Source organism: Corylus avellana, chromosome 1 (genome assembly GCF_965113065.1).
Source record: "Corylus avellana chromosome 1, dhCorAvel1.hap1.2, whole genome shotgun sequence".
NCBI lineage: Eukaryota > Viridiplantae > Streptophyta > Magnoliopsida > Fagales > Betulaceae > Corylus > Corylus avellana.
In genome coordinates this window covers 5,156,266-5,179,473 of record NC_142490.1, presented here as the reverse complement: position 1 = coordinate 5,179,473, position 23,208 = coordinate 5,156,266, and the positions used below count along the sequence as shown (strand labels likewise).

The 23,208-nt window shown below is 36.1% G+C and overlaps 4 protein-coding genes across 5 annotated transcripts; 2 read left to right on the top strand and 2 right to left on the bottom strand.

The window, feature by feature from the left end:
- Nucleotides 1-577: 577 nt before the first annotated feature.
- On the top strand, nt 578-1,871 carry LOC132168953 (gamma conglutin 1-like). The gene is given in 2 exon segments (XM_059580050.2): nt 578-1,740; nt 1,742-1,871. Coding segments are annotated over 2 exon segments (1,293 nt in total).
- A 5,076-nt stretch (nt 1,872-6,947) lies between these two features.
- Nucleotides 6,948-9,033, top strand: LOC132171699 (uncharacterized). The gene is made up of 2 exons (XM_059583086.2): nt 6,948-7,354; nt 7,725-9,033. Exons 1-2 carry the CDS (start codon nt 7,133-7,135, stop codon nt 8,946-8,948), a joined length of 1,446 nt encoding a protein of 481 aa, XP_059439069.2. The 5' UTR covers nt 6,948-7,132; the 3' UTR covers nt 8,949-9,033.
- Nucleotides 9,034-11,848: 2,815 nt separating this feature from the next.
- CAX11 (cation exchanger 11) lies at nt 11,849-15,000 on the bottom strand. The gene is made up of 2 exons (XM_059581737.2): nt 14,002-15,000; nt 11,849-13,000 (listed from the first exon to the last, which is right to left on the bottom strand). The coding sequence occupies exons 1-2, from the start codon at nt 14,842-14,844 to the stop codon at nt 12,236-12,238; spliced, it is 1,608 nt and encodes a 535-aa protein (XP_059437720.2). The 5' UTR covers nt 14,845-15,000; the 3' UTR covers nt 11,849-12,235.
- Nucleotides 15,001-15,193: 193 nt separating this feature from the next.
- On the bottom strand, nt 15,194-22,733 carry LOC132171114 (uncharacterized). Of its 2 annotated transcripts, none has more exons than XM_059582341.2 (13): nt 22,589-22,733; nt 21,463-21,803; nt 21,234-21,390; nt 20,190-20,530; nt 19,967-20,117; nt 19,029-19,369; nt 18,803-18,953; nt 18,073-18,407; nt 17,866-17,998; nt 17,194-17,519; nt 16,970-17,120; nt 16,257-16,594; nt 15,194-15,854 (listed from the first exon to the last, which is right to left on the bottom strand). In XM_059582341.2, the coding sequence occupies exons 2-13, from the start codon at nt 21,793-21,795 to the stop codon at nt 15,342-15,344; spliced, it is 3,270 nt and encodes a 1,089-aa protein (XP_059438324.2). In that variant the 5' UTR covers nt 21,796-21,803; nt 22,589-22,733; the 3' UTR covers nt 15,194-15,341. The 2 variants fall into 2 exon arrangements, with proteins under 2 accessions (XP_059438324.2, XP_088366489.1); XM_088510363.1 differs by having other exon boundaries at nt 21,234-21,384.
- Between the last annotated feature and the right edge of the window lie 475 nt (nt 22,734-23,208).

The window sequence follows — 23,208 nt, the reverse complement described above, 5'->3', positions numbered from 1 at the left end:
TCCTTCTTGAACCATTGACACCTTCGTTATATCCACGTCATGCTGTGCTGACAGTACCACATGACATTAGTAAGTGGCTTTGATTCCATTCGTAATGAACACATTTGTGTTATCACCTCAAAATAATTAGTCAAGTTGAAACTTCTCTTTTTGGTTTATGTTTGTTTTTACTTAAAATCCTTGATTCTCTCTTCCTTTCAGATCAAGAATGGCAAGGATCCTCATTCATTGTAACCCTTTTTCCCAATCAATTATAAAGTTCAGTTTCATCTAAATAAGTAAGCAACATGAGACTTAGCATTTATGACTATCTTTTATAAATCATCCACTCTATATACTCTATTCATCTTTCCAATATAAAACTAAAATGTTACAATCAAATTGATTTTTTTTTTTATTAATATAAATTATGCATCGTTAAGTTACAATGTTCAGAAATCCTTAGCTACTATTTTTGCTACAAATTTACTAAAAATAACCTCTTTTTTTTTTCTTTTTTTTTTTTTTTTTAAAATTTTTTATTATTTATTTTTTATGTAACTTCTTTTAACTACCCCAGCCTCAGCGCTCTTATAAAATGGACAATAGGCACTCTTCGACCCTTCAAGCACACCTCCATACCAGTTTCTCTAGCAACCTCCCAGCATTTCACCAATGGCTTCTTTCCGCCATTATATATCTTCTCATCTTTCTTTCTTTCTCTTCCCTTGCTTATGTCTCCCAATCCCAATCCCAAACCCAAATCACTTTCAAGCCGAACAAGCTCGTTCTACCGGTGCACAAAGACAGCGCCACAGCTCTTCACGTGGCAGACATCCAAAACTTCGTCTCGCCGGCTCCCTTTCTTGTAGACTTAAACGGGCAATTCATGTGGTCAAATTGCAAGCAACAACACGTCTCATCAACCTTCCACGCCCCTTTTTGCCACTCCACCCAATGCTCTAGAGCCAACACCCACCTCTGCCACAACAACAACACATGTGGGCTCATGGCGGTCAACCCGGTCACCCACCAGACCGCCATGGCCCAGCTCGCTCAAGACGTCTTCTCCATCCGCTCAACCCAAGGCTCAATTGCTACGGTGCCTCGCTTCCTCTTCGCTTGTGCTTCTCCTCTCCTACTCCAAAAAGGGCTCCCAAAAAACACTCAAGGGGTGGTCGGTCTAGCCCATGCACCAATTTCCCTACCATCTCAACTCTCTTCCCACTTCGGATTTCAACCCAAATTTGCCCTCTGCCTTTCTTCATCCCCACGTAAAAACGGAGCTATTTTCTTTGGAGATTTACCCTATGCACAAAATCTAAGCTTTACCCCATTAAGCATAACCCGAAAAGCAGAGTATTTCATACAAGTGACGTCAATAAAAGTCAACAACAAGCATGTTCCACTTACAACTACCACGTCTCTTTCATCAATTATCAGTACAACGGCTCCTTACACAGTTCTTGAGCGCTCGATCTTCAAAACCGTCGCCCAACTTTTCGCCGCCGAGCTCTCTGTCTCCGGGATATCTCAGCTGAAATCTCCGGTGGCACCCTTTGGGGTATGTTATGACTCGAGCAAAATTGCAAGCTCAATGGTTGGACATGCTATCCCTAACGTTGACCTTGTGTTGCACTCAACAAATGTTGTGTGGAGGTTTTTTGGTGCAAACTTGATGGTCAAGGCACGTGAGGGTGTGACATGTTTAGGGTTTGTGGATGGAGGGCTGAACCCGAGAGCTTCGATTGTGACGGGCGTATCAGTTGGAGGATAATCTTCTGCAGTTTGATCTGGGTAGGTCAAGGCTAGGCTTTAGCTCTTCCCTGCTGTTTCACCGGACCAATTGTGCCAACTTCAACTTTACCGCAAACCTTAATCAGAGTAATTAAGATACATGTTTTAATTTTGTTTTGTATGTGATTGTTGTGTTTTGTACTTGTACAATGTTAATAAAAAAAATAAAATAAGAGTAATGCTACACCTAATTTCACTTTTTTACACCCAATTTTTCACCATTTTAGGTGACTTTTATAACCATTATTGAATTTGAGATGAATCTTTATTAAATTTTAATCTCACAATGGTTTTAAAAGCTACTTAAGGGTGTGTAGAAATTGTTGTGGAAATCGGTGGGAGTTAGTATAGCGTCACTAAGGTAAAAATCGTTGTCTTTGTAATTTTTGAGCTTTGTCTAATTACTAAGTTCGATTAAGATTTTACAGTTCTTTTAATTCATGGTGATTTAAATCTATGTACATTGGTGTCTGCAATTAACTGCCATTTAACTAATCATAGCTGCATTTAACTAATTTATGTGTTTAAATCTTCTTACATTTTTTTCTGTGACTTCTTACTCTCATCCCAAAAGAGAATTAAGATCCCTTGCAATACGCAATACCTAAAATCTTGACTGTTAAATTAACATAAACGGTGAAGAATCTACTATATCATTGAATTTTATGAAAACCTAAAAACAATGTTTAAAAAATATTTAAATTATGATCATGATGCCCGAGTTTTGTGCCCTCTCAATTTCCCATCTTGAAGCAGTTTTTGTACGACCTAACCGGCAATGGGTTACCTTTGGAGACTGGGGAAACTCTGATGCTTCAATTAGCACTCTTATGTGGAGTCAAAATATAACATGAGCTAATGACCTAAGGGTTATTGAGAAGGATTTTCGTCCCCTTATACCAAATGCATTGTGTCCCTTTTATAGGATTTTCAGTAGTTGATATATACCTTGTAGAAATCTATGTCGTAGGGGAGATTGAATATTGATTGACTATTGGAGTCCCTGATCTCTTCTCTGGGGATTTGTATCCCTCATTTAAGGAGATGACTGAGTGGGATCCATGAGGAGATTTATTCCCAAACCCAAAATTGGGAGTGTGATAAAAGGGAGGAGGTTAAAGCCTTGAGGTGCTCTTAACTGGTCGGAAATGACTGTTGGGGCTATTTGGAGGGCATCAGGTTAGAAGTCATCATGAACAAGGTTACAAGAACAACCTTATTCCTAGCATGTCATGAGATGATATCAAGGGCATTGGAGGCAATTAAAAAGCTGAAAATGGTGGAAGGAGTTGGCATTGATTTTTAAGAGAGGAGGAAGGTCGGTGATATTCTTGATCCAGCCAACAATGCTCAAACCCTCAAGTTTTAGAGTGTGTAAAGGCTAAGGAGAGAGCTGCCAAAGAACCTTAATTAGAAAAATGGCAGAGAAGAAAAATGTGCTGATCGATAAGTTTCAGCTGCAGAATTGCAAAGAGGGCAAAATAAATTCTGGGCACTTGCCAATGGGATCGATGAAGGGAGATTAGATGGGGGTAAGGATTGAAGCAGCTTGAAGGCAGAGAATGGGGAGAAGTTCCACTTTTTTCTAGAGTAGACATGTAATCAAAATGACTGCCTGTTGGGTGTGATTATGGAGATAAATGGTTTTGGATGTTCTAGGAATGGAATCCTCTTTGTTTCAAATGAAATTAATAATATATATTTTATGTTTAGAATTTAAAGTTAAGTTAGTCTAACGATGTATATGATGCATGTCAATGTTGGCTTGTCTTTTAAAAAAATTTAAATGATGTGCTATCATGTACAACGCTAAATGCATAAACTTTAAATCATGACCATAAAATGGATGCCATCTATTCCATTTGAAATAGAGAAAATTCTATTGTCGTGTGAAATGTGAGAGCACTTGAACCATTATGACTAGGCCAATAGAGATAGATGGCATGGATGGAGTGAATTGAAACATTTATGAAAATTTTAGGTTTTAAATAATTGAAAAGTCATAATTTAATTTGTTACCAAGCCTATACTCTAAGAAAATGATATAGTATCCTCTTTTTATTTTTTATTTCCAAATTGCATATTGTTTTACATAAACTACATTCTCCTTTATTGTTACTTAGTCCATGTAAACATCTTGCACTTTTTTCTTTTTTTCTTTTTAATTTATTTTTCTATATATAGGAAAACGATAGAGAGACATTAACTAAGAACTTATTTGGGATTTCATTTGAAAAATAGAGCTTTTAAGTCAAAAAGAGCATTTAGGCAAAATTTTCATTTTTAAGCTTTTGCCAAAAGTGCGTTTTGACCATTTTTAGGCTTTTCAGACACTTAAAAGCGCTTTTAATTTTTTTTACCAAATGAATAATTTTTTCTTCAAACGAACTTTTTGAATGTTAAAAACACTTTTAAATCCCTCAAATACAATCCCAAACAGGCCTTAAAGAGTAGATGGGTACTAAAGTGAGTACAAGAATGTCAAAAGAGAAATTTATTTAATTAAAGGAAAAAAAAAAGAAAAAAAAAAAAGGAAAATAACACTCATGTCTTCTTTCCCTTCTCATTTCTTCCTTCTTCTTTTTTGAGGTAACTTCACAGAAGACTTCTGAATTTACATTCGATTTGACAAATTTCTAAACTTTAAAATCTCTCAATTTAGACCCCTAAACTTTTAATTGCTCTCAATTTGAACCCCTTCAATCAAATTTAACCTTTAGAAATACCAAAAAAGACTAAAATATCCATAATTTTCGTTTTTTTTTTTAATAAAAAATCGTTTCAGAATTAACGGTAAAGTTGAAATTTTATAAAAAAGGCAAGGGTATAAACGTCATCTAAGGTTTAAAATCTGATGGAGTGGTCTAAATTGATTGCAATTGAAAGTTTAAGGAACTAAATTGAGAGATTTTAAAGTTTGAAGAATATATCAAAGGGTTAAATATTAAATTAGTCCATGGGGTGTCATTACTTTATTTTTTCTTCCTTAGGGTTTCATTTTTATCACAGGAGGTCCCTGTGGTTTCGATAATAGACCAAGGTAGTCCTCCGTCAGTTGACCGTTAGTTGACTTAACGAAATTCCACGTGAACCAATCAAATGTCAACACGTGGCACCTACTTATTTTTTTTTTAAAAAATTAAAACAAAAGTGTTTTCTAAAAAAAAAATAAAAAAAAATTGGGGGTGGCTCTTGGCCATTTGGGGGTGGCCGAAACCACCCCCAGTACCCACTGGGAGCCACCCCCATGGAGCCTTGGCCACCCCCAGTGGGTACTGGGGGTGGTTTCGGCCACGCCCCAATTTTTTTTCTTTTTTTTTTTAGAAAATACTTTTTTTAATTAAAAAAAATTAAGTAAGTGCCACATGTCAACATTTTGATTGGTCTACGTGAAATTCCGTTAAGTCAACTAACGGTCAACTGACGAAGAACTAATTTGGTCTATTATCGTGATAAAAATAAAAACCTAAGGAGAAAAAATAAAGTAATGAAACTTCAAGAACTAATTTAGTATTTAACCATTTATTAAATCGAATAAAAGTTCAGAAGTCTTTAATAAAGTTACCCGTTCTTTTTATTTTTGTTGAGTGAAATACCAATTATATCAGCTAAAACTAGACTTAAAAAAAAAAAAAAAAAACAAACAAAAAAACAAAACAAAAATATTGACCAAAGATTTTGTCTCCCAATTGCCATTTGACCAGGGCATTAAATATGAGAGACACAACCGAGCTAAAGAAGAGGAAGGGTGAAAATGATGAGGTGGCAGCAGTAATTGGTCCCTGCAGGCAGCAGTAACTATTGAGTAGGCTGGACCGCTGTCCGTTTAGCCTTTTGCTTAGGGTGGTCCAAAACTTGTTGGGCTCAAAAAAAAAAAAAAAACCATTTTCATTATTGCCTATCATTGTCCTACACACACTCGTTAGTTTAATCACCATAAATTCATACACCATTATTGAATCCCTTTTACCGTAAAAATTATTATTGATATATCTTATATATAGTGTCGGCTCAAAATATCTAAATATGAAAACGAGAATTTATTGACTCTAAATATGTAATCATTCATTTTCTTTTGATGCATTCAAAGATTTGGCTTATATACTCTTCTCTTCTGATGTATTATCTCTTATTAAAAATTTTTAAAAATAAATTAATTTTAAGGTTTCAATCTTAATTGTTGATTAAACTACATTATACATATTGTTATTCTGAATCCTGTATTCAAATTCACGTTTATAAAAAATGATTTTTTAATGAAAGTTAGTAATAATTAAGGTCCACAACCTTGAATTCTTCAACGTATATAAATTCTTGAAATGATCATTTGTTTACTCTTTTATTTTCACATTCATGAAAGTTCAACATGCATAACTTTCTTTAGGGTGTGAACACATTAATTTCAATTTAATTGTTAGCATAACATGACAAGTTTGTCTCCAATGTGGTCCAACTTCATGAAGTTGCCACCTAGAGTTGTGGCATCATTATCAAAATTAGATTTCTTTTTGATCTTAGTATTTTTATTTTTGTATCGGTAAGTAGTAATGGATGAAAAGGGTGGCCGGTACATGTTATGGCCGCCTCCAAATTCATAAGAATATATATATATATATATATATAAAAGGTAATTTTTTATTTTTTTGGCGTATCAGTCCTAGCAACCATTAGCTCCTGTCCGTATTGGCTAGTTTTTTTTTTTTTTTTTTATTTGTTCTTATTTATATATTAAAGAAGAAAAACAAAAAAACAAAAAAGCAACCCAATGCCACCTAGCTAGTTAAAGCCTACGTACGAGTATGCATGTAGAGTACATATGCATGGTTTCATTTTGTCTCTGCGACTGAAAGCATCGCATGCATGCTTATGCGTGCAAAAAAAAAAAAAAAAAAAAAAAAAAAGGAAAAAGAAAATAGCCCCTAAGCTACCAGCCTACAAGCCTTTACCCTAATCCAATAATTCCAACCACCCCGCCGTCTTTAATTACTGATATTCATTATTTACCATCATTTCTCTTTCCTTCTCCAACTTTTATTACAAAATTATCACCTTAATAATCCATCTTTGCTTTAAAAGCTGCTTTTACAGTTTCATCCGGAAAAAAAAAAAAAAAAAAAAGTTTTCAAATATATATATATATATTTAGGAACTCTAGAAAACCCAGCTTAGTATATTTATCCTTGTCAAGTAAATTTTGAACTCGTACAAAGCATTCTCCAAGAGAGATTTATGGTGAAGGAAACTCACTGAAAAGCTCTCCCTTCTTCAGCTCCTTCTCTTCTTCAATTCAGTCTCGGCTTTATTGTTGCTTTCTTTCATATATTTAGTCAGTTTCTTTAATTTCAAGCTGTCGGCCATGAAGAAGAATTACTCCATTTGGACATTTGAAACGTTTCTTCGATTTGTGTTTGTGGGCTTCTTTGTTTTGTGTAAAGGGCAGCAGGAGGAAGACACTTCAGCAGCTGCAATGAAGAAAGAAGAGCAGGAAGCTCTGTATTCTGCTATTCAAGGCTTTGTGGGTGACTCCTGGAATGGCTCCGATCTCTATCCAGACCCTTGTGGGTGGACCCCAATACAGGTGCTTATTAAACTCCTAATTAACAAATTAATTATAAACATTTTTTTTTCTTCCCTTCCTTTTTAGTTGTTGATTTTGTTTTCACTTATTCATGAGGAATAAATTCAACTCCCTAAAATATATCCTTCTATAATGAGCTAGTAATTAGTATATATATGCTGCTACTACTGAAATTTTTTTACTTTTATGGGATAATTGGTCCAACCACCTGAATTTTTACTCCATTTAGCAAAATTCCTGTTTCATTTTTAGTACTCGGTATATTTGAAATGATTACCACCGTTTATATATATATATATATATATATGTTCTATTTTTGTGGTTCGAACAATTCTATTTATGAAACTTTGTTTTTGACCAACTTGTATAGGGAGTGTCATGTGATCTTTACGATGGATTTTGGTATGTCACTGCACTAAGCATCGGACTGGTTTACGACAACTCTCTCCCGTGTACCGGAAGAGCAGAATTCACACCTCACATATTCATGCTTAAGCACCTAAGAGCACTCTCATTCTTCAATTGCTTCTTTTCACCCCACCAAAACCCAGCAAGAATCCCTACCTCAAACTGGGAAAACTTCACAAACAGCTTAGAATCCTTGGAGTTTCGATCAAACCCAGGTCTCATTGGAACAATTCCAAACAGCATTGGCTACCTTAAAAACCTCCAATCTTTAGTGATGCTGGAAAATGGATTGACAGGTGATCTGCCACCAGAAATAGGCAATTTAGTAAAACTGAGGCGGCTAGTTCTTGCCGGAAACGGGTTTGCGGGTCGGATTCCAGAAACTTTGGGAGACTTGATCGAGCTCTTTATACTTGATTTAAGCAGGAATAAGCTATCTGGGTCATTGCCTCTGTTTTTTGGAAACTTGTCTTCACTCCTGAAGCTTGATTTGAGTAACAATATGTTGAAAGGAGAGCTGCCAATTGAGATAGGAAGCCTAAGGAATCTCACACTCTTGGATCTTGGGAGCAACAAATTTTCTGGTGGTCTGGCTCGGTCGATTGAAGAAATGATTTCCTTGAAAGCGATGGTGATTTCCAACAACCCAATAGGAGGTGATCTCAATGGAATCCAGTGGGAAAAACTTGAGGAGTTGGAATTTTTGGATCTTTCTAATATGGGTTTGACAGGGAAGATCCCGGAGTCCATGACTGAGTTGAAAAGGCTGAGATTTTTGGGGCTTAACAACAACAATCTATCGGGAAAGTTGTCTCCAAGGCTGGCATCTTTGCCTTGTATTACTTCTCTTTACGTTTATGGAAACAATTTGACAGGGGAACTTGAATTCTCAGAATGGTTTTATAGGAAAATGGGAAAGCGTTTTGGAGCCTGGGACAATCCGAATATGTGTCACCAGGCAAAATTAACGTCGGGAAAAGGGAATTTTCTGTATGGGGTAAAACCATGTAAGCAAGAAACTAGTATTTCTGATGGTTTTCCAAATGCCAAGATGAGTGAGGGAAATTGGAATCAGAATTCCCCTTTGGTGGCGTCTTTGGGAGGCTCAAGCTGTGGGTTTGATGGGCTCTGGTGGGGGCTTTTATTGTACACGGGATTGTTTTCTATGCTTCTCAATCTAATATAAGATTAATTGTCTACTGTCTTGAGTAAGAGAAAAGGTTCTTTAAATGTCAATTCTAGTCCCAAAGATCAAAAGATGCAACAGCTCCTCGTAAATATGGATGCCTTTAAATGTCAATAGCTCACTAATACTAAAAAACATTTATATTAGACCAGCTGAATAAGTCAGTCAGGCCACACATCAAAATTGAATATACTTCAATAATATAAGATATCGTTACCACCACTAAAACAGAATGAAATGAAAAGAATGCACTAAAACCCACAAGCCAAAACCTAGTTTACTCCCTGAATCTTTTTTGCATCCTTCTGTATCAATGGCTGAATAGCCACTTGAAGAGCCAGAGTGTAAACCCCACTCTGCTAATGCCTAACAAATTGTCCCTGCCTTCCGTAAGGGCTGCTCTCACTGAAACCCTTTTTTCTTCCTTTAACTTTCCGCTTATTATTTCTGCTCTTTGAGGCACAACTATGTATGTTCACATTCACCTTTGGTGGGTTCGAAAAGCAGAAAGAACCAGCAACAGCCTATCCAAATCGAAAATACAAGCATTATATTGGATATTACATATTATACCACAACCCAATGATATCCATCAATTTGGCAAATGACTTTCGCCAAGGAAAAAGGTTTGTACCTGCAAATCAAGGCGGTGAACGTCAAAGATTCCTTTCATAGAGTGAGAGTTATATGCTAATATGTAGGATCTGTATGCATCTTTAGCCGACGCATTCAAGAAATAGTTATTGGCTACCAACTTTTCCTGCAATTATCAAAATAGTCCAATTTAAATCCTGCAGTTTAATATAGAAAAGATATTGATCATATAATGTAGAAGCAGAAAAGTACCAGGTGAGACTGCACATTAGCCAGCTTCTTTTGATCAAATTCATACTCTTTAAAAGGGACTTTTGCTGCCTGAAAGTGGATACGGCATCTTAATTTGAATGTTGAACAAGCAACCACTACTTTTGCCACCCCCATACCAGCCACGGGAGGTGTCTCTAGCCACCCTATTGGTATTTATTTTTTGTTTTTTTTTGAAGTTTTGTAATTATTTTAATATTTTTAGTTTTTTTTAGTTTTTTTTTTTTTAATTTATATTTTTTAATTTCTAAATAGTTTTTTGTTATTATTATTATTATCAAAAAAAAAAAAAAAAAAAAAAAAAACATAATTTTTTTCCTTCCCAAAATTGCACCGTTTTTATCCAAACAGTGTAGTTTTGGATAACCATAGCTATGCAGTAATTTTCGCTACCACATAAAAGCTGGATTCGACATGTGATATCTAACGTGGCATGGCATTTAACATATAGCAATCTAATATAAGCCAGCTTTAGTGTTTTACCCGTTTTGGTAAAATTCGCACCTGATGAGTTTTACTAAAAATGTGATATCTCAAGTTTTGGATATCGGATTTGAGCAAGCTTGGTAGAGTTGGAAAGTTAATTCAAATATCTACAAAGTCGTGCCTTCATGAGTTTTGGCTAATTTCGATGTTTATTAGGTCAAAACAGGCTGTAAATGAAAAATTGGAAAACCGGACGGAAATAAAGGCAATAATCCAAGAAGGAAAGACTTGATTGCTATATTGGGGACATTAATGAATATTTTATTCCAGCAAAGTAAATAACCTAGCAATAAAATATATTTTATTTAATTTAAATAATGATTTTATTTAATTGTAATAATTTCTTTTACTATTCTAGAAATTTTCAGGCTTAGGTTTACTTTTACTTCAAGTTTGCTTATTGTTATAAATACAGCATACTTAATATGTAAGAGGCAGAGTTTATGTATTTTAATTAATCTATTAATATGAAACACTCTATGAGTGATTTTCTATCACTTTTACCTTGATTTCTTGTTAGAATCTTAGTTTAAAAATAATTGTAATTTTATTGTTGTTTGCTATTGTGAACCCACTACGCCACCCTTGCATCACAATGAATGTGGCAATCTCTCATAGCATGCTAATGTGGCATCCACTCATGTTTGAACGAAACCATTTTTAAATTGATCATAACTTTTGCTATAGTATCAAAATCGTGTATATGATCCCAATAAAAAAAACTCTCCTTGGCACGAATGTCATAGACACCTAGCTACACTCAATGCAAGTTGTTTTTGGATCCAAAACCCGCCATTTTCTCCTCCAAAACTCTATTTTAAGTTATTTATGGTGGAAAAAGAGATGTGGGAATTGCAGAAAAATAAAAGTAGAACATAAACAAAAGGGTGAATCTGAATGTGACTATCTCTTAGATAAGTATTGTCTCCTACTTGTATTAAAAGTTTTGCAAAAATGAATCAAAGCAATCTTATCCTTATGATACAAAACTATCCGCTATAATGTACAGATTGAAACTCTAAACACTATCCAGAATCGAAAAATATTGTAACATCCATTAATAGAGAAGAAGAGAGAAAATAAACATGTCAAATAATAAACTGCTGGAAAAAATTATATATTTAATTCCATATAATCACAGAAGCCGTTTATAAATACCAGTTACAAATTATTTTAAAATCTAACATTGAAACAATAGTTAAAACTTGATAAAACATAATTTCAGCCCTAGTGGTAACTGATCAAACAAGATAATAGGAGAAATTGAAGCAGCAGTGCTAACTTATCAAACAAAGATAATAGGAGAAACAGTAATTAATTTAATAAATAACTATTAAAACATGATAATAGGACAACGATTATTAATTTGAAATTCGAAATAATAATAAATTCGAAATTTTAATTTCATGAAATAATTTCAACAATTTATTTCATTATCTCCAAAATTTCTATTTTCCTTTAACTTTTATTTTTCCCTGGTATTACAAAAGAACCCATTTCCATCCATGTTCATTTGAAAATGGTGACTACTTTGAAAAGCCAACCAAGAGAAGCTCAGATAAGCATGAAATACAGGCCAGTAACTGCAATACGAGTATACTTTGTGGCAAAAAATTATACATGGACATTTTCCTATTTCCTATTACAAGTGATGATTTTAATATGAATCATCAAATTTTTTTGGCAATCAATAAAGAATATCACCTACGCGGTGGATAGACAAATCAGGAACCAAAATTAATCCAACTCTAAGCAACCTATCTTCAAATTGCAGTCTACTCAATCCTCTCATCCTTCTCCTTCGAGTGCTAACTGGCATGTGTCCCCGAGCAGAGATACACAAAAGGTAGCAGCCGCATCTCTCTCTCTCACATTGGCTGGAATTGATAAATGTACTCCACCGATCAGTTACCAGTATATCAGACAAATGTCAACAATTACCCTGAAAACTTGGCAATTAGTAAGCTTACGGCTGTAAAAAGAATATACAGACCAACAAGACAGAATCCCCAGAACCTAGGCACCCGGAATCTATACCAAGTAATCACCAATAGAGACCCCATCAGGCTCAACAGCAGGAAGACAAAAGCAATCACTATACCCACATGGAAATGGAGCACATAAGCATCTGGATAAACATTGGCTGTTTGCATTACCAAAGCAGTTCCAAGCCCAACAAGCATGTTAAACATTGGCCCTGCAAAGCAGCCGGCCATGGCCATTGCTGGCTGACCTGCTTTGGCAACTGCCACATCTGCAACAAGATCCCCAACTGAGTTTCCCCATGCAAGTACTGTGAGCCCAAGGAGAGCTGGCGGCAATTCAAGAATAGCCCCAAGTGCTGCAAGGCAGTTCAGCAGTTCCCCAGCAATGGTGGATATCCAGAACACACTCATAACAAATGCTATCAGCAGTACAGGCATTTGCTCAGTTTTTGGGGGCTCCTTTTCCACTATAAAGTGGAGGACCGCAAGAGAGGAGCTCGCAAATAGAACTATAAACCAGAGAGGGAAATGAGTGTGTGGAAGGAGGAAAACAATCGGATGATCAAATGGCATGAATGTGTTGCAAGCATATAGAAGGACTAGGGGGCAAAGTGCGACATTGGCCGATGCGTATAATCTGCTCCATTCTGAAGGTACAGTTTGTGGAATTGTGAGCTTTAAAAGAAATGAGACAGGAAGCTGCCATACTTTTGAGATCTGCATATGAAAATTAGAGAGAAAATTAGGGCAGTATCAACTGGAAAAGGCCACTTACAATTGATTTCTGTAGAGATAAAACAATCTGAACCTGAACACAGAGTTTCATGGCATCTCAAAGTGCCAGTCGATTAGAAGAGTTCCAAACTGAGCATTTTCTTTCATCACTTTTTCTATTTCTTGTTTTGTTCAGGGATTTTTTTTTTTTTTTTGGGTGGGGGGTATTGTTAGACAAGGGCAAGATGCATCATAATAATACAAACGATCTAGTCTTTTTTTTTTTTTAAAAACATTCATCCTCCAAGAGGAAAATCTTCAGTATAAACCTCAAACTATGCTCGACTCTTCAAAAGAACTAGCTTTTAGAATTTATATCGCACCAGGCACCTCAACTGTATTTTGCCTCAAATCTTAAGTCCGCATTTTCCATGACCATCATATAGAGAGGACCCATAAATTCTACACTATGTTTCATGCTTTGGCTAAAGAGAATCACATATGCCTTGTTCATATTCTCCTTTATCAAAGAAGAACCTTCTAAACAGAGGAATAAGTAAACAAACAAACAACAACAGAAAACTTTCCCCTTAAGATCCAAACTATCTGACTGTGGAAACAAAAAATGACCAGAACATTAAAAATCAAGGTCCTGGGGCAGTTAGCAACTTAGCAGGGCTATTGTCTTGTCAGTCTGCAAATTTTCAAAAGTTTGCCATCATTTGTTTGTAATAATTGAACTCAGTTTACCTAGACATCATTCAACCTCCTAACTAATTATGATCTTCCAAGTACTGGGTTACCATGTAAACCTACCATTATTCAGATTTAATTACGAAAAACACATCATAGTCCGCACATGAGCATGACTAATCAATTAGGTCAACCTTCATAGTATCATATATTTAAAATAAATCAGTGAAAACATAGAACTCCAAATAGACATCAACTTTCTAGCATTTCAGCAAAACAAAAACAAAAAACGATTATAGTCTCATACATACCATTTCAAGAGCTCGACAAAACCCGAAACCCGGCTTTACTTCATCCGAATTTCTTGAAACCTCTCCTATCTCGCAGTCCACCGCAACCAAACCCCTCTCCACCTCACCTTCCCCAACCAAACCCACCTCAACCCCACCTTTCCCTCTCCCTCTCCCTCCCATCAATCCCAAGTCCATCCAAAACACAATCCCAACAAAAAACACATAAAACCCAACAAACCCAATAGCCTGCCACAGAAAAATCTCCGCACTAAGGTAGACATAGAACAAAAACAACGCCGCAATCAAATAAAACAAGACGTCCCTCACAAACGGCACGGGATCCACCGAAAAGGGTGCGGCGTAGATTGCCACGAAACCAACAACAAATGCAGAGACAAACGTGCCCGCGGAGAGTATTGCACCGAACCCAGTTCGAAAGTGGCCTCCACGGAGAGCGGCAACTGATGCAAACACATCTGGAGCGCCATTGCCTAAGGCTAATAGAGTAACAGCACCAATAGACGGTGATAGATTTAGTCGGTTGGCTAGTTTGGTGGTCACTACGGAGAAGTGGTCCTGGGCGGTCTTGATGAGGATGTAGAAGAAAAGGAGGATGAGGAGGGAGAGAGAAGGGATAGAGAGGAATGGGTTTTGGCTGAAGAGGCAGGAGTAGTTGAGGAGAAGGGCATTGGAGGAGGATTGGGAGCAAGGTGATGGCGTTTTGGCGAGGAGGGATCTATGGGGGATTTGACGAAAAGGGAAGGGATTGGGTGGGGATTTGAGGAGAAAGAAGAGGAGGGATGAAAGGAGGAAGACACAGAGCGCAGTGGTTTTGAGGGAGTGGGGGAGAGAGAAGGCCATGCCATGGGATTCACATCAGTGCCTCCCCTTTGTCAAGCGCCATTGTGTCTCACTGTCTGCGCGTCTGTGAGTTGACTCAGTAACGATCCGTTATCAATTGGGCTCTTCATGCCTTTTCTCTTTTAGAGTACAGCTTTCTCCAACTTCTTGACGCGTTTTTTGTGAAGCAAAAAGAACAGGGAGAAACAAACCTTAAGCTAATTGGTATTTACCATAATAATTTAATAATTAGAAAGTACTGCATGTGAAATGTCATTATATTCTATTTTGTTGTGTTATGTTTTGGGGACTACTATTTAATACTAGTAACCATTTCGACTCAATAGGATGGGTTATCAAGGATGAAGAAGTAAATCTCTTTTTAAATCATATGGGGATATTACATTAAAAAATAATAATAATAATAATAAAGCCTTTACATTAATATTTGATCTTATTTACATACACGAGACTTCAAAAGCGTACCAAAATTCTAATACTAACAAAACCCAAATCGGCTACCATCGAAGCTTTTTGAGTAACCACTTCTTCCGCGCTGTGACATCCATGGCGACGAACATCTTGGCCTTTCTCTCATCTTCTAAGAGTTCACAAGCCTCCAAAAAGAGGCCGTCATCCATGTCTGGAACAGTTTGAAGTGCTGCAACAATACATTCTATTGAGCTGTAATCCTTGTCCTCTTCACTTCCCACGAATGCTTTGACTACACATGGCTTATCCTCAACTGCTTCTTGTGTCTCCTCCTTGATGATTCTTTGAAATTTTTTTGTGCATGATGAGGTTGACAAAGTTGCAGATTTCCGCTTTTTTCTCTTATGAGCCTCCCTAGCTGGAGATTGCATATCTCCAAAGATACCATCAATCTCCATCCCACTGGTATTATTATTGACTTCCATTTTCATGTCGAAACAACTTGATCTGCCATTCTTACATTCATTACCAAAAATCAAGCACAAATCACAGTAACCATCTAAGATTCTGTCTTTGTATGAAATTGCATCTGGATGCTCCTGCAAAATATCATTTTTAAGTGAAAGCCAACCTAATTATCCAGTTCAATGTTCAACAATCAGTATGATCATGTTCAGTCAATTGGGCGGAGAGGGGGAACAAAAAGAACGAAGAAAATAAATTTTGTTTAAGTGTGAGTTTGTGTACCATACTGTGGGGTGATCTTTAGTGATAATCAGAGAAAACAGAAAGGGAACACCCTTAAGTCCGAATAATGTTAGAAGTCTCTCTTGTGAATGATGTGACTTTTAAAATCGCCATATGATCAAAATTCAATAGTGATCAATCACAAACTTAATGGTGATTTTAAAAGCCACATCATTTGTGGAGTAATACAAGAGTGACTTCTAGCATTACTCTCCTTAGTCCTAGCAACATCAACAATGAATAAAGAATTGCACCTTGATATAAGCTTCCCAAACTTCATCATCAGCTGTCACCATTTGGTAACTTCCATCCCAAGCAAAGCCATTCCAATTGAGGAGATCCATGACATCCGTATACACTTTCATCAAGCTCAAATGCCGATCTTGTAATACATCTTTGTCACAAAAAAGTCCGAATTTTTTATTGAATGATGCAATCATCCAAGTCCAAGCTTGCTCATTGTATGTATGACCAATCTTATTCCCTCTGTGCAGCTGCTCTAACATAAGGTCAATAAAATACTGATCCATTTGCCTTGTCCAGTTAATCTTCAGAGGCTCACTATTAACAGGGGATTGGTCATCCTCTTCACCTACAACTTCAAAATATCTTTCATTACATGAGAGAGTTTATTCTACAGCCATATCGTACCAAAGAAAAAAGAAAATAATTAAGTTTTTTCATACTGTTTAACAAAATCAATAATTTCAAACATTACTTGGAATGCATAGATTTCACTGCTTTTATATGACACTCTCGGGAAAAAATAATGTAGTAATTAATACTTGTTACATTAACCATACTAGCAAATGGACAACTATTGCACCTTTAATCAAACATGCTAGTGCTGTTTTTGCCCGGCTTTTCTATAATTATGCATGTAACCCAAAACCTTTGAGTGAGTCCTAAATTGAATTGTGCCAATCTTGTCTACCTATAGTTAGTAGTGCAAATAGGAGAGACGCACCAATATTTACTCCCTGCTTATAGTCCTCAGCATCCATAGTGTGACTTGAGTAATTTTTCCTTTTGCCAAATTTGCCATTCCCGTATATCAAAAACAAATCATTGAAATTCGGGAGAGTTCTATTACGGTATGTTCGTGCATCAGGGTGTTCCTGCAAAACTATCTGTAAGCCAATGAGACCAAAAAGAATGTTTATGCAATGGGAATTCAAAAGAAAGGAGCACCTTGACATAAGAATCCCAGAGATCCTCTTCAGCAGTTATCATCTGCTGCATTTCATCCCAAGCAAATCCACTCAGGTCAAGTAGAGTTTTCATGTCATTGAATCGCTTCCTCAAATTCATAAAACGACTTTTCAGGACATCTTTGTCATGCTGAGACCCAAATTCTGCACTAAACTTTGCAACCATGTCACTCCAGGCTAGTTTGTCAAATTTATGATAAACCATACTTCCGTCGCGAACTTGCTCTAACATTAGATTAATAAAATATCGGTCCATCGAAGGTGTCCAATCAGTTCTCCACTGATTGCTATTGTTAAGTCTGGGGCCTTCAGAAAATACTAAAACAATGTAAATATGGGTAAAAATAATCTCTATTTACTCATTAGAAAGAAAACAAAAGGCTTATTTTGACTCCGACAATTTTTTTTTCCTTGGCCTGAAGGCAGGTAAGTTTCAAGAAAGGATTTAAACACATCTCTCTTGACAAAATCATATTGTAATCAATGCAATATAAATTATCACACATACATTCAAACACGTTGAATGCCGAAAACTAATTGCTCATTGACTACAGTCCACTATTGAGAGAGAGAGAGAGAGAGAGAGAGGGGGGGGGGGGTGCAAAAAAAAAAAACAGATCCTGCAGATTGCTTGTCAAAAACAAAGTCTCACCAACACCATTACAGCCAAAATCCCGACCTGCTTGGTTACACCCTCCATAAGAAGCTGGATTTCCATAAATCAAGCTCAAATCATTGTAATTTGGCTTTGACTTGGTTCTGTATGATTTTGCATCTGGGTTTTCCTACCCATACATGGAAGTGTCAGCCAAATATAATTGAAACTGACGTATAAGACTAAGATAAGTTGACAATGCACCTTTAAATAAGCATCCCAAACATCATCAAAAGCTGTGACCATTTGCCGTGTTTCATCCCATGAAAACCCTCTGTGGTCCAGAAGAATTTTCATATCATAGTACTGCTTTTCCAAGCTTCTATAATGACTCTTCAGAAAATCTTTGTCATGTTGTAGAGCGAATCTGTCCTTGAACAACATAAGCATATCTATACATGCTTGATTGTTGGAAATGAGATCGATCTTCTTCCCCTTACGCACTTCCTCTAGCATAACATCAATGAGATAACGGTCCATTGAGGGTGTCCAGTCTGTTCTTGAACAATCACTGTCTTCACATCCTTGGATGTCCTCTCCTTTCACAAACCAGAGATTTTGTAAATTAATGCAAAAATAAACATGTATTTCAGAAATGATATGTTCAATAATCAGAAATGATAATTCTTTTTTTAAAAATAAATAAATAAATAATAAATAAATGCTGGGGTTCCACTCTCCTTTTAGCCAAAGTTACACAAATCAGAAAAGACTAGCCTGGTCAACAACCCTTTTAAATAAAGTAAAATTATTTGATTTGAGAATTATATGGGTTCTGGGACATCAGAACTGGGATAGCAATCAACAGAAAAGATAATGGAACTGAAAGAAAACTTATATTATAGGTTAAGAACAAAATGGAAACAAGAAGCACACAAGACCATTCTTAAATGAATTGGGAAGTATTAAACTGCTGAAAAAAATAAAAACATACCAATCATCAAATCACGGTCTTCACTGTCAAGGTCTGCACTGCATACCGAAATGCTGTATCTTCCATTAGAAACTTCTTCACCATATATAACACATAATTTGTGATAGCTTGGGACAGATTTATCTCTATAAGACAGAGCATTGGGATGCACCTGTATATATTATACATAAGCCACATAATAAAACAAATATCTAAAAAATACAAGAATGTGTAGATGGCAACTCACCTTGGTATACGAATCCCAGACATAATCCTCAGCAATTACCATTTCTCCTGTTTCATCCCAAGAAAACCCACTCTGTTCAAGAAGAACCTTGATGTCATTATATTGCTGCCTCAAATATCTGTATCTATTCTTCAGAAGATCTTTGTCATAGCGAGTTCCAAATTTCACATTGAACAATCTGACCATTTCAATCCAAGCCTCAGCTACAAATCCATGACCAATTTTATTCCCTCTAAGCACCTGGTCTTGTAACAATTCAATGAGGTAACGATCCATTGGTGATGTCCAGCTCATTTTCAGAGATTCATTACCAGCAGAGGAATGCTCCCTCCTTTCTTCACCTGCAGGGATGATAAAACTGATTTACAGGGATAACTTATTCATTCAACAAAATATTTATGAGTTTCAAATATATATTATGCCAGAAGCACATGCTTATCATCATTGACTTAATGTAATTCATCTAATTTCTCAACATTAGCTGATAGCATTGCTCTTGGCACATAACAATGCTTACAGCTCAATAAGTCTCGAGTGCCAGGGGAAAATTTAAAGAAACTATTAACATAACTAACAACTGGTCATGCTTACAGCATGTAATGGAAAAACTAGAACCTTAAAATTCAATTTCCACTAAAGGAAAGCACACATTAATAGGAAAATATTATACGGTATATCTTTCACTCCAATTAAAACTGTGTCTAATAAAATTCCAGATTTATGAATTTTAAATCCCTACTGGGCACCACACCATTATCCGAAGTGTTAAGCCTGACAATCAATAAAACTCCTATTGCAGACATGAACCCCAGCACTCTTATTTTGATAAGTAAATAATTTTATTAAGAAATTGAAGAGAAGTATCCATAGGAATACATGTTGTACACTAAGTCATTAAAGGTCCTCCAACAAATTACACTCAAAAAAATGAACCTTACCAGTCTTAATCTGTATGATGTCATCTTCAAAGTTTTTCCCTCGCTGCAAATGACTGCAATGCCCATTGCTGACTCCATTTCCAAATATCAATTCCAAATCTCTATAGTTTAGCAAGGTCTTCTTCTTATATTGACGTGCATCTGGGTGTGCCTACAGCAGCAACTCTAAGCGTAAAGCAAGGTAAAAATCAATTCCAATAACCTAATGGATACAATAGCATACCTTGATGTAATTATCCCAGACATAACTGGCTGCTGCTATCTTTTGTTGCTTTTCATCCCAAGAAAATCCTTTTACCTCAAGCAGACTCTTCATATCAGTATAGTACCTTAATAATTTCTTATAACGGTGTTTTAAGAAACTTTTGCTGTATGTAGAACCAAATTTTCCATTGAACAAGGTGAGCATATCTTGCCATGCTTGTTTTTTGAATGTATTACGGACCTTGTTGCCTTTTCTAAGTTGGGCCAGCATAAGCTTGACAAAGCAACGGTCCTTGGCTAGCGTCCAGTCTTTATTTGAATGCTCTTTACTTGCAGGGGCAAGGCTATTCATTCCAACACCTACAATAATTAATTAATCAATAAAAGTAGCTTTTATTCATTAAGAACAGATGATACTTCTTGAAATTCACATTACTATAAAGCTACAGAGAATATATATAATAAAAGTCAGTTTTACTGCATTTAGTTCCTAGTTAGTTAATGAAGCAAGAAATGAAATAAAATATAGTCATTTCCAGAAAAAAAAACCATCAGGAATGGTCGAATTTCACAAAGCCAAGCTCCTTGTTCTCATAGTGAGGGCAAGTTTGCAAAACAATTACAACACTTATTGATAGGTAGGACTTCTTGGGTTATAATTAGCTTAGCTTATAATCATCTATTAGTGCATTACCTAACAACCAGACTGCCCAAAGATTTGCTGAGAGCGAGATTAGGGTAAATATGATTTGAAGATGGTGCAAAAGGCCATTTTCTTCGGATTTTTTGAAATTCTAGAGTATAGTCCCTTCTACCCCACTCCCTTTTTTTCTTTTCTTTTTTTGGGGGGGGAGTTGGTCGCTTGTGACTATTTCTTGTTTTATGCATACTCTATAATAACAAAAGCAAATGAATAAATAAATAAAGAATTAGATCTTTGTATAAGAAAATTAATCACCAGCCAAAATAGGCTAAATATAAGCACAATACCAATAGGATACATTTCATTGCCAATGACAAAAGCAACATTTCTGCAGATCCATGACGGGACATAAAAACACACCAATATTCACTGCTTGAATGTCATCGTCAAAGTCTACATCATGACTTGATCGGCTGTATCTTCCATCTGCTGCTGTGTGTGCATATATCAAGCACAAATCATTGAAGTTCATCAAGGCTTTATTTCTGTAGGACTGTGACTCTGGATGAGCCTGCATCTATACTACGTCAATTAACTTTCTTTCTAAGGTAGAGATCAAAAGAACACATGAACAAAAAAAGCAATGCACCTTGATGTAGGCATCCCAAACAGGATGACTGGCTACGACCATTTGTTTAGTATCATCCCAGGAGAATCCATTCTGATCAAGAAGATTCTTTATATCGTTGAATTGCGTCCACAAATTAGTGTAATGACTTTTCAAGACCTTTTCATCATATGGAGATCCAAAATACGCATTGAACATTGTCAGCATATCAGTCCAAGCTTGTTTGTTGAATGTATGGCCCATCCTATTCCCCCTATGCACTTGATCTAACAAAAGATCAATAAAATAGCGTTCCATTTCTGGCGTCCAATTTGTCCTTGTACGATCACTGCTCGTAGGCATTTGGGTGCCCATTCCTTCCCCTACAACATTGAGATTATCATTCTACCTATAGTGCCCTTTAATTGTGCTTCCTCAATCCACGGAGGATGATTCAAATCTAGTCTTCAGTAACACTGACAAATATACGCTTAAAAAGATCACCTAAAGCGCATGATCAGTGTTTGCACCCTATTTAGGCGTGTTCAACATTTCAAAAGTCATAAGACTACAATTTAGACTATACCTAGTGATCATACGAAGAAAATACACGGATATATACTAAAATGGCAATACTCACCCATTGTATGGTTGCTGAGAAAACCGAAGAGAAAAGAAAGAAAGGAAAATTAAAACTTCACTTAATATGCCATTTGGGAGGCTCTCAGAAGATGAAAACCCAGAGCAAAATTCACAAAGCTTGTGTACCGTTATGTTTATCTACTGCTAAATTAGCATTTCTACAATCACAAAATAACAACTCAAACACAAAGCAGTGACAAAATGAAGCTAATTGAGAGAACACGTACAATATGAGCTCAAATTCTACATATTAACACTCTGTTTGTCGCCCGAAAGAAAAAGAAAGGAAAGGGAGAATGTTCAATTCTGTGCGGCACACTGTCTTCTGGTTTCTGTTTAGTAAAAATTCCAGCTCAAGTTTTGTTCAATTTTAGCTTCCAAGTACATCACAAAGATGATAATTCAAAGTTTTAGTTCCTTTCGCCGTTTCCTACACTTTCTCGGTAACCAAACAGAACATAAGCTAATCTCATAATTCTATTATAACAACCATACATGGACAGAGAGAAAGATTAGGGTTTGGTACCTTTGATTCGTGTGAAGGAGACAGAGAAAGAGAAAACGAATAGGACTGTGCTAGCCTGCTAGGGGAAAAGCTTTCGGGGCGGAGTCTGGTTTTACGGGTCTCCGTGGAGCTTACAGGTTGAGAACGCAGTAGGGTTCTGTTTGGATCTTTTGAGTGCCACACTCTCCCCTGGGAATAGGATATCCTCCACCGGTTCAATACTATATCAGAACTTCAATTATGCAATAACTAACCGGGCGCTCTATACAATTTAGGGATAACAAAATATATATATATATATATATATATATATATATATATATATATATATCTGCTCTCAATTTTCTTTTGAAATTTTGATGGAATTGTCACGCAGCATCAATAATAAAATAATAAGTGTCTTTTCTAATAAAAATATATAAATATAAAAACAAGTTCTAAAAACAAAAAGAAATGACCCTTTGAACGTTTAGGATATCATATTATTTATTATAAGGAACATGTGTCGCATTATTGTTAGGACTAATGTAGCACTTTTGACAATTTTCATCCAAATTTCAAACGGAAGTTCGGGGCTGAGACTTATTTATCATTTATGCTTATCACATGGAGTTATAAGCTATTTTTTAATTCTTATGAAA

Coding starts and splice junctions, on each gene's coding strand:
- LOC132171699 (XM_059583086.2), top strand. CDS start 7,133: ATGAAGAAGAATTACTCCATTTGGACATTTGAAACGTTTCTTCGATTT. Junction 7,355..7,724: donor GTGGGTGGACCCCAATACAG/GTGCTTATTAAA, acceptor CAACTTGTATAG/GGAGTGTCATGTGATCTTTA.
- LOC132171114 (XM_059582341.2), bottom strand. CDS start 21,795: ATGGGCACCCAAATGCCTACGAGCAGTGATCGTACAAGGACAAATTGG. Junction 19,370..19,966: donor CATCATACAGATTAAGACTG/GTAAGGTTCATT, acceptor TCATCCCTGCAG/GTGAAGAAAGGAGGGAGCAT. Junction 16,595..16,969: donor TAAGCAGGGAGTAAATATTG/GTGCGTCTCTCC, acceptor TTGAAGTTGTAG/GTGAAGAGGATGACCAATCC.
- CAX11 (XM_059581737.2), bottom strand. CDS start 14,844: ATGGCCTTCTCTCTCCCCCACTCCCTCAAAACCACTGCGCTCTGTGTC. Junction 13,001..14,001: donor TTTGTCGAGCTCTTGAAATG/GTATGTATGAGA, acceptor TTTCATATGCAG/ATCTCAAAAGTATGGCAGCT.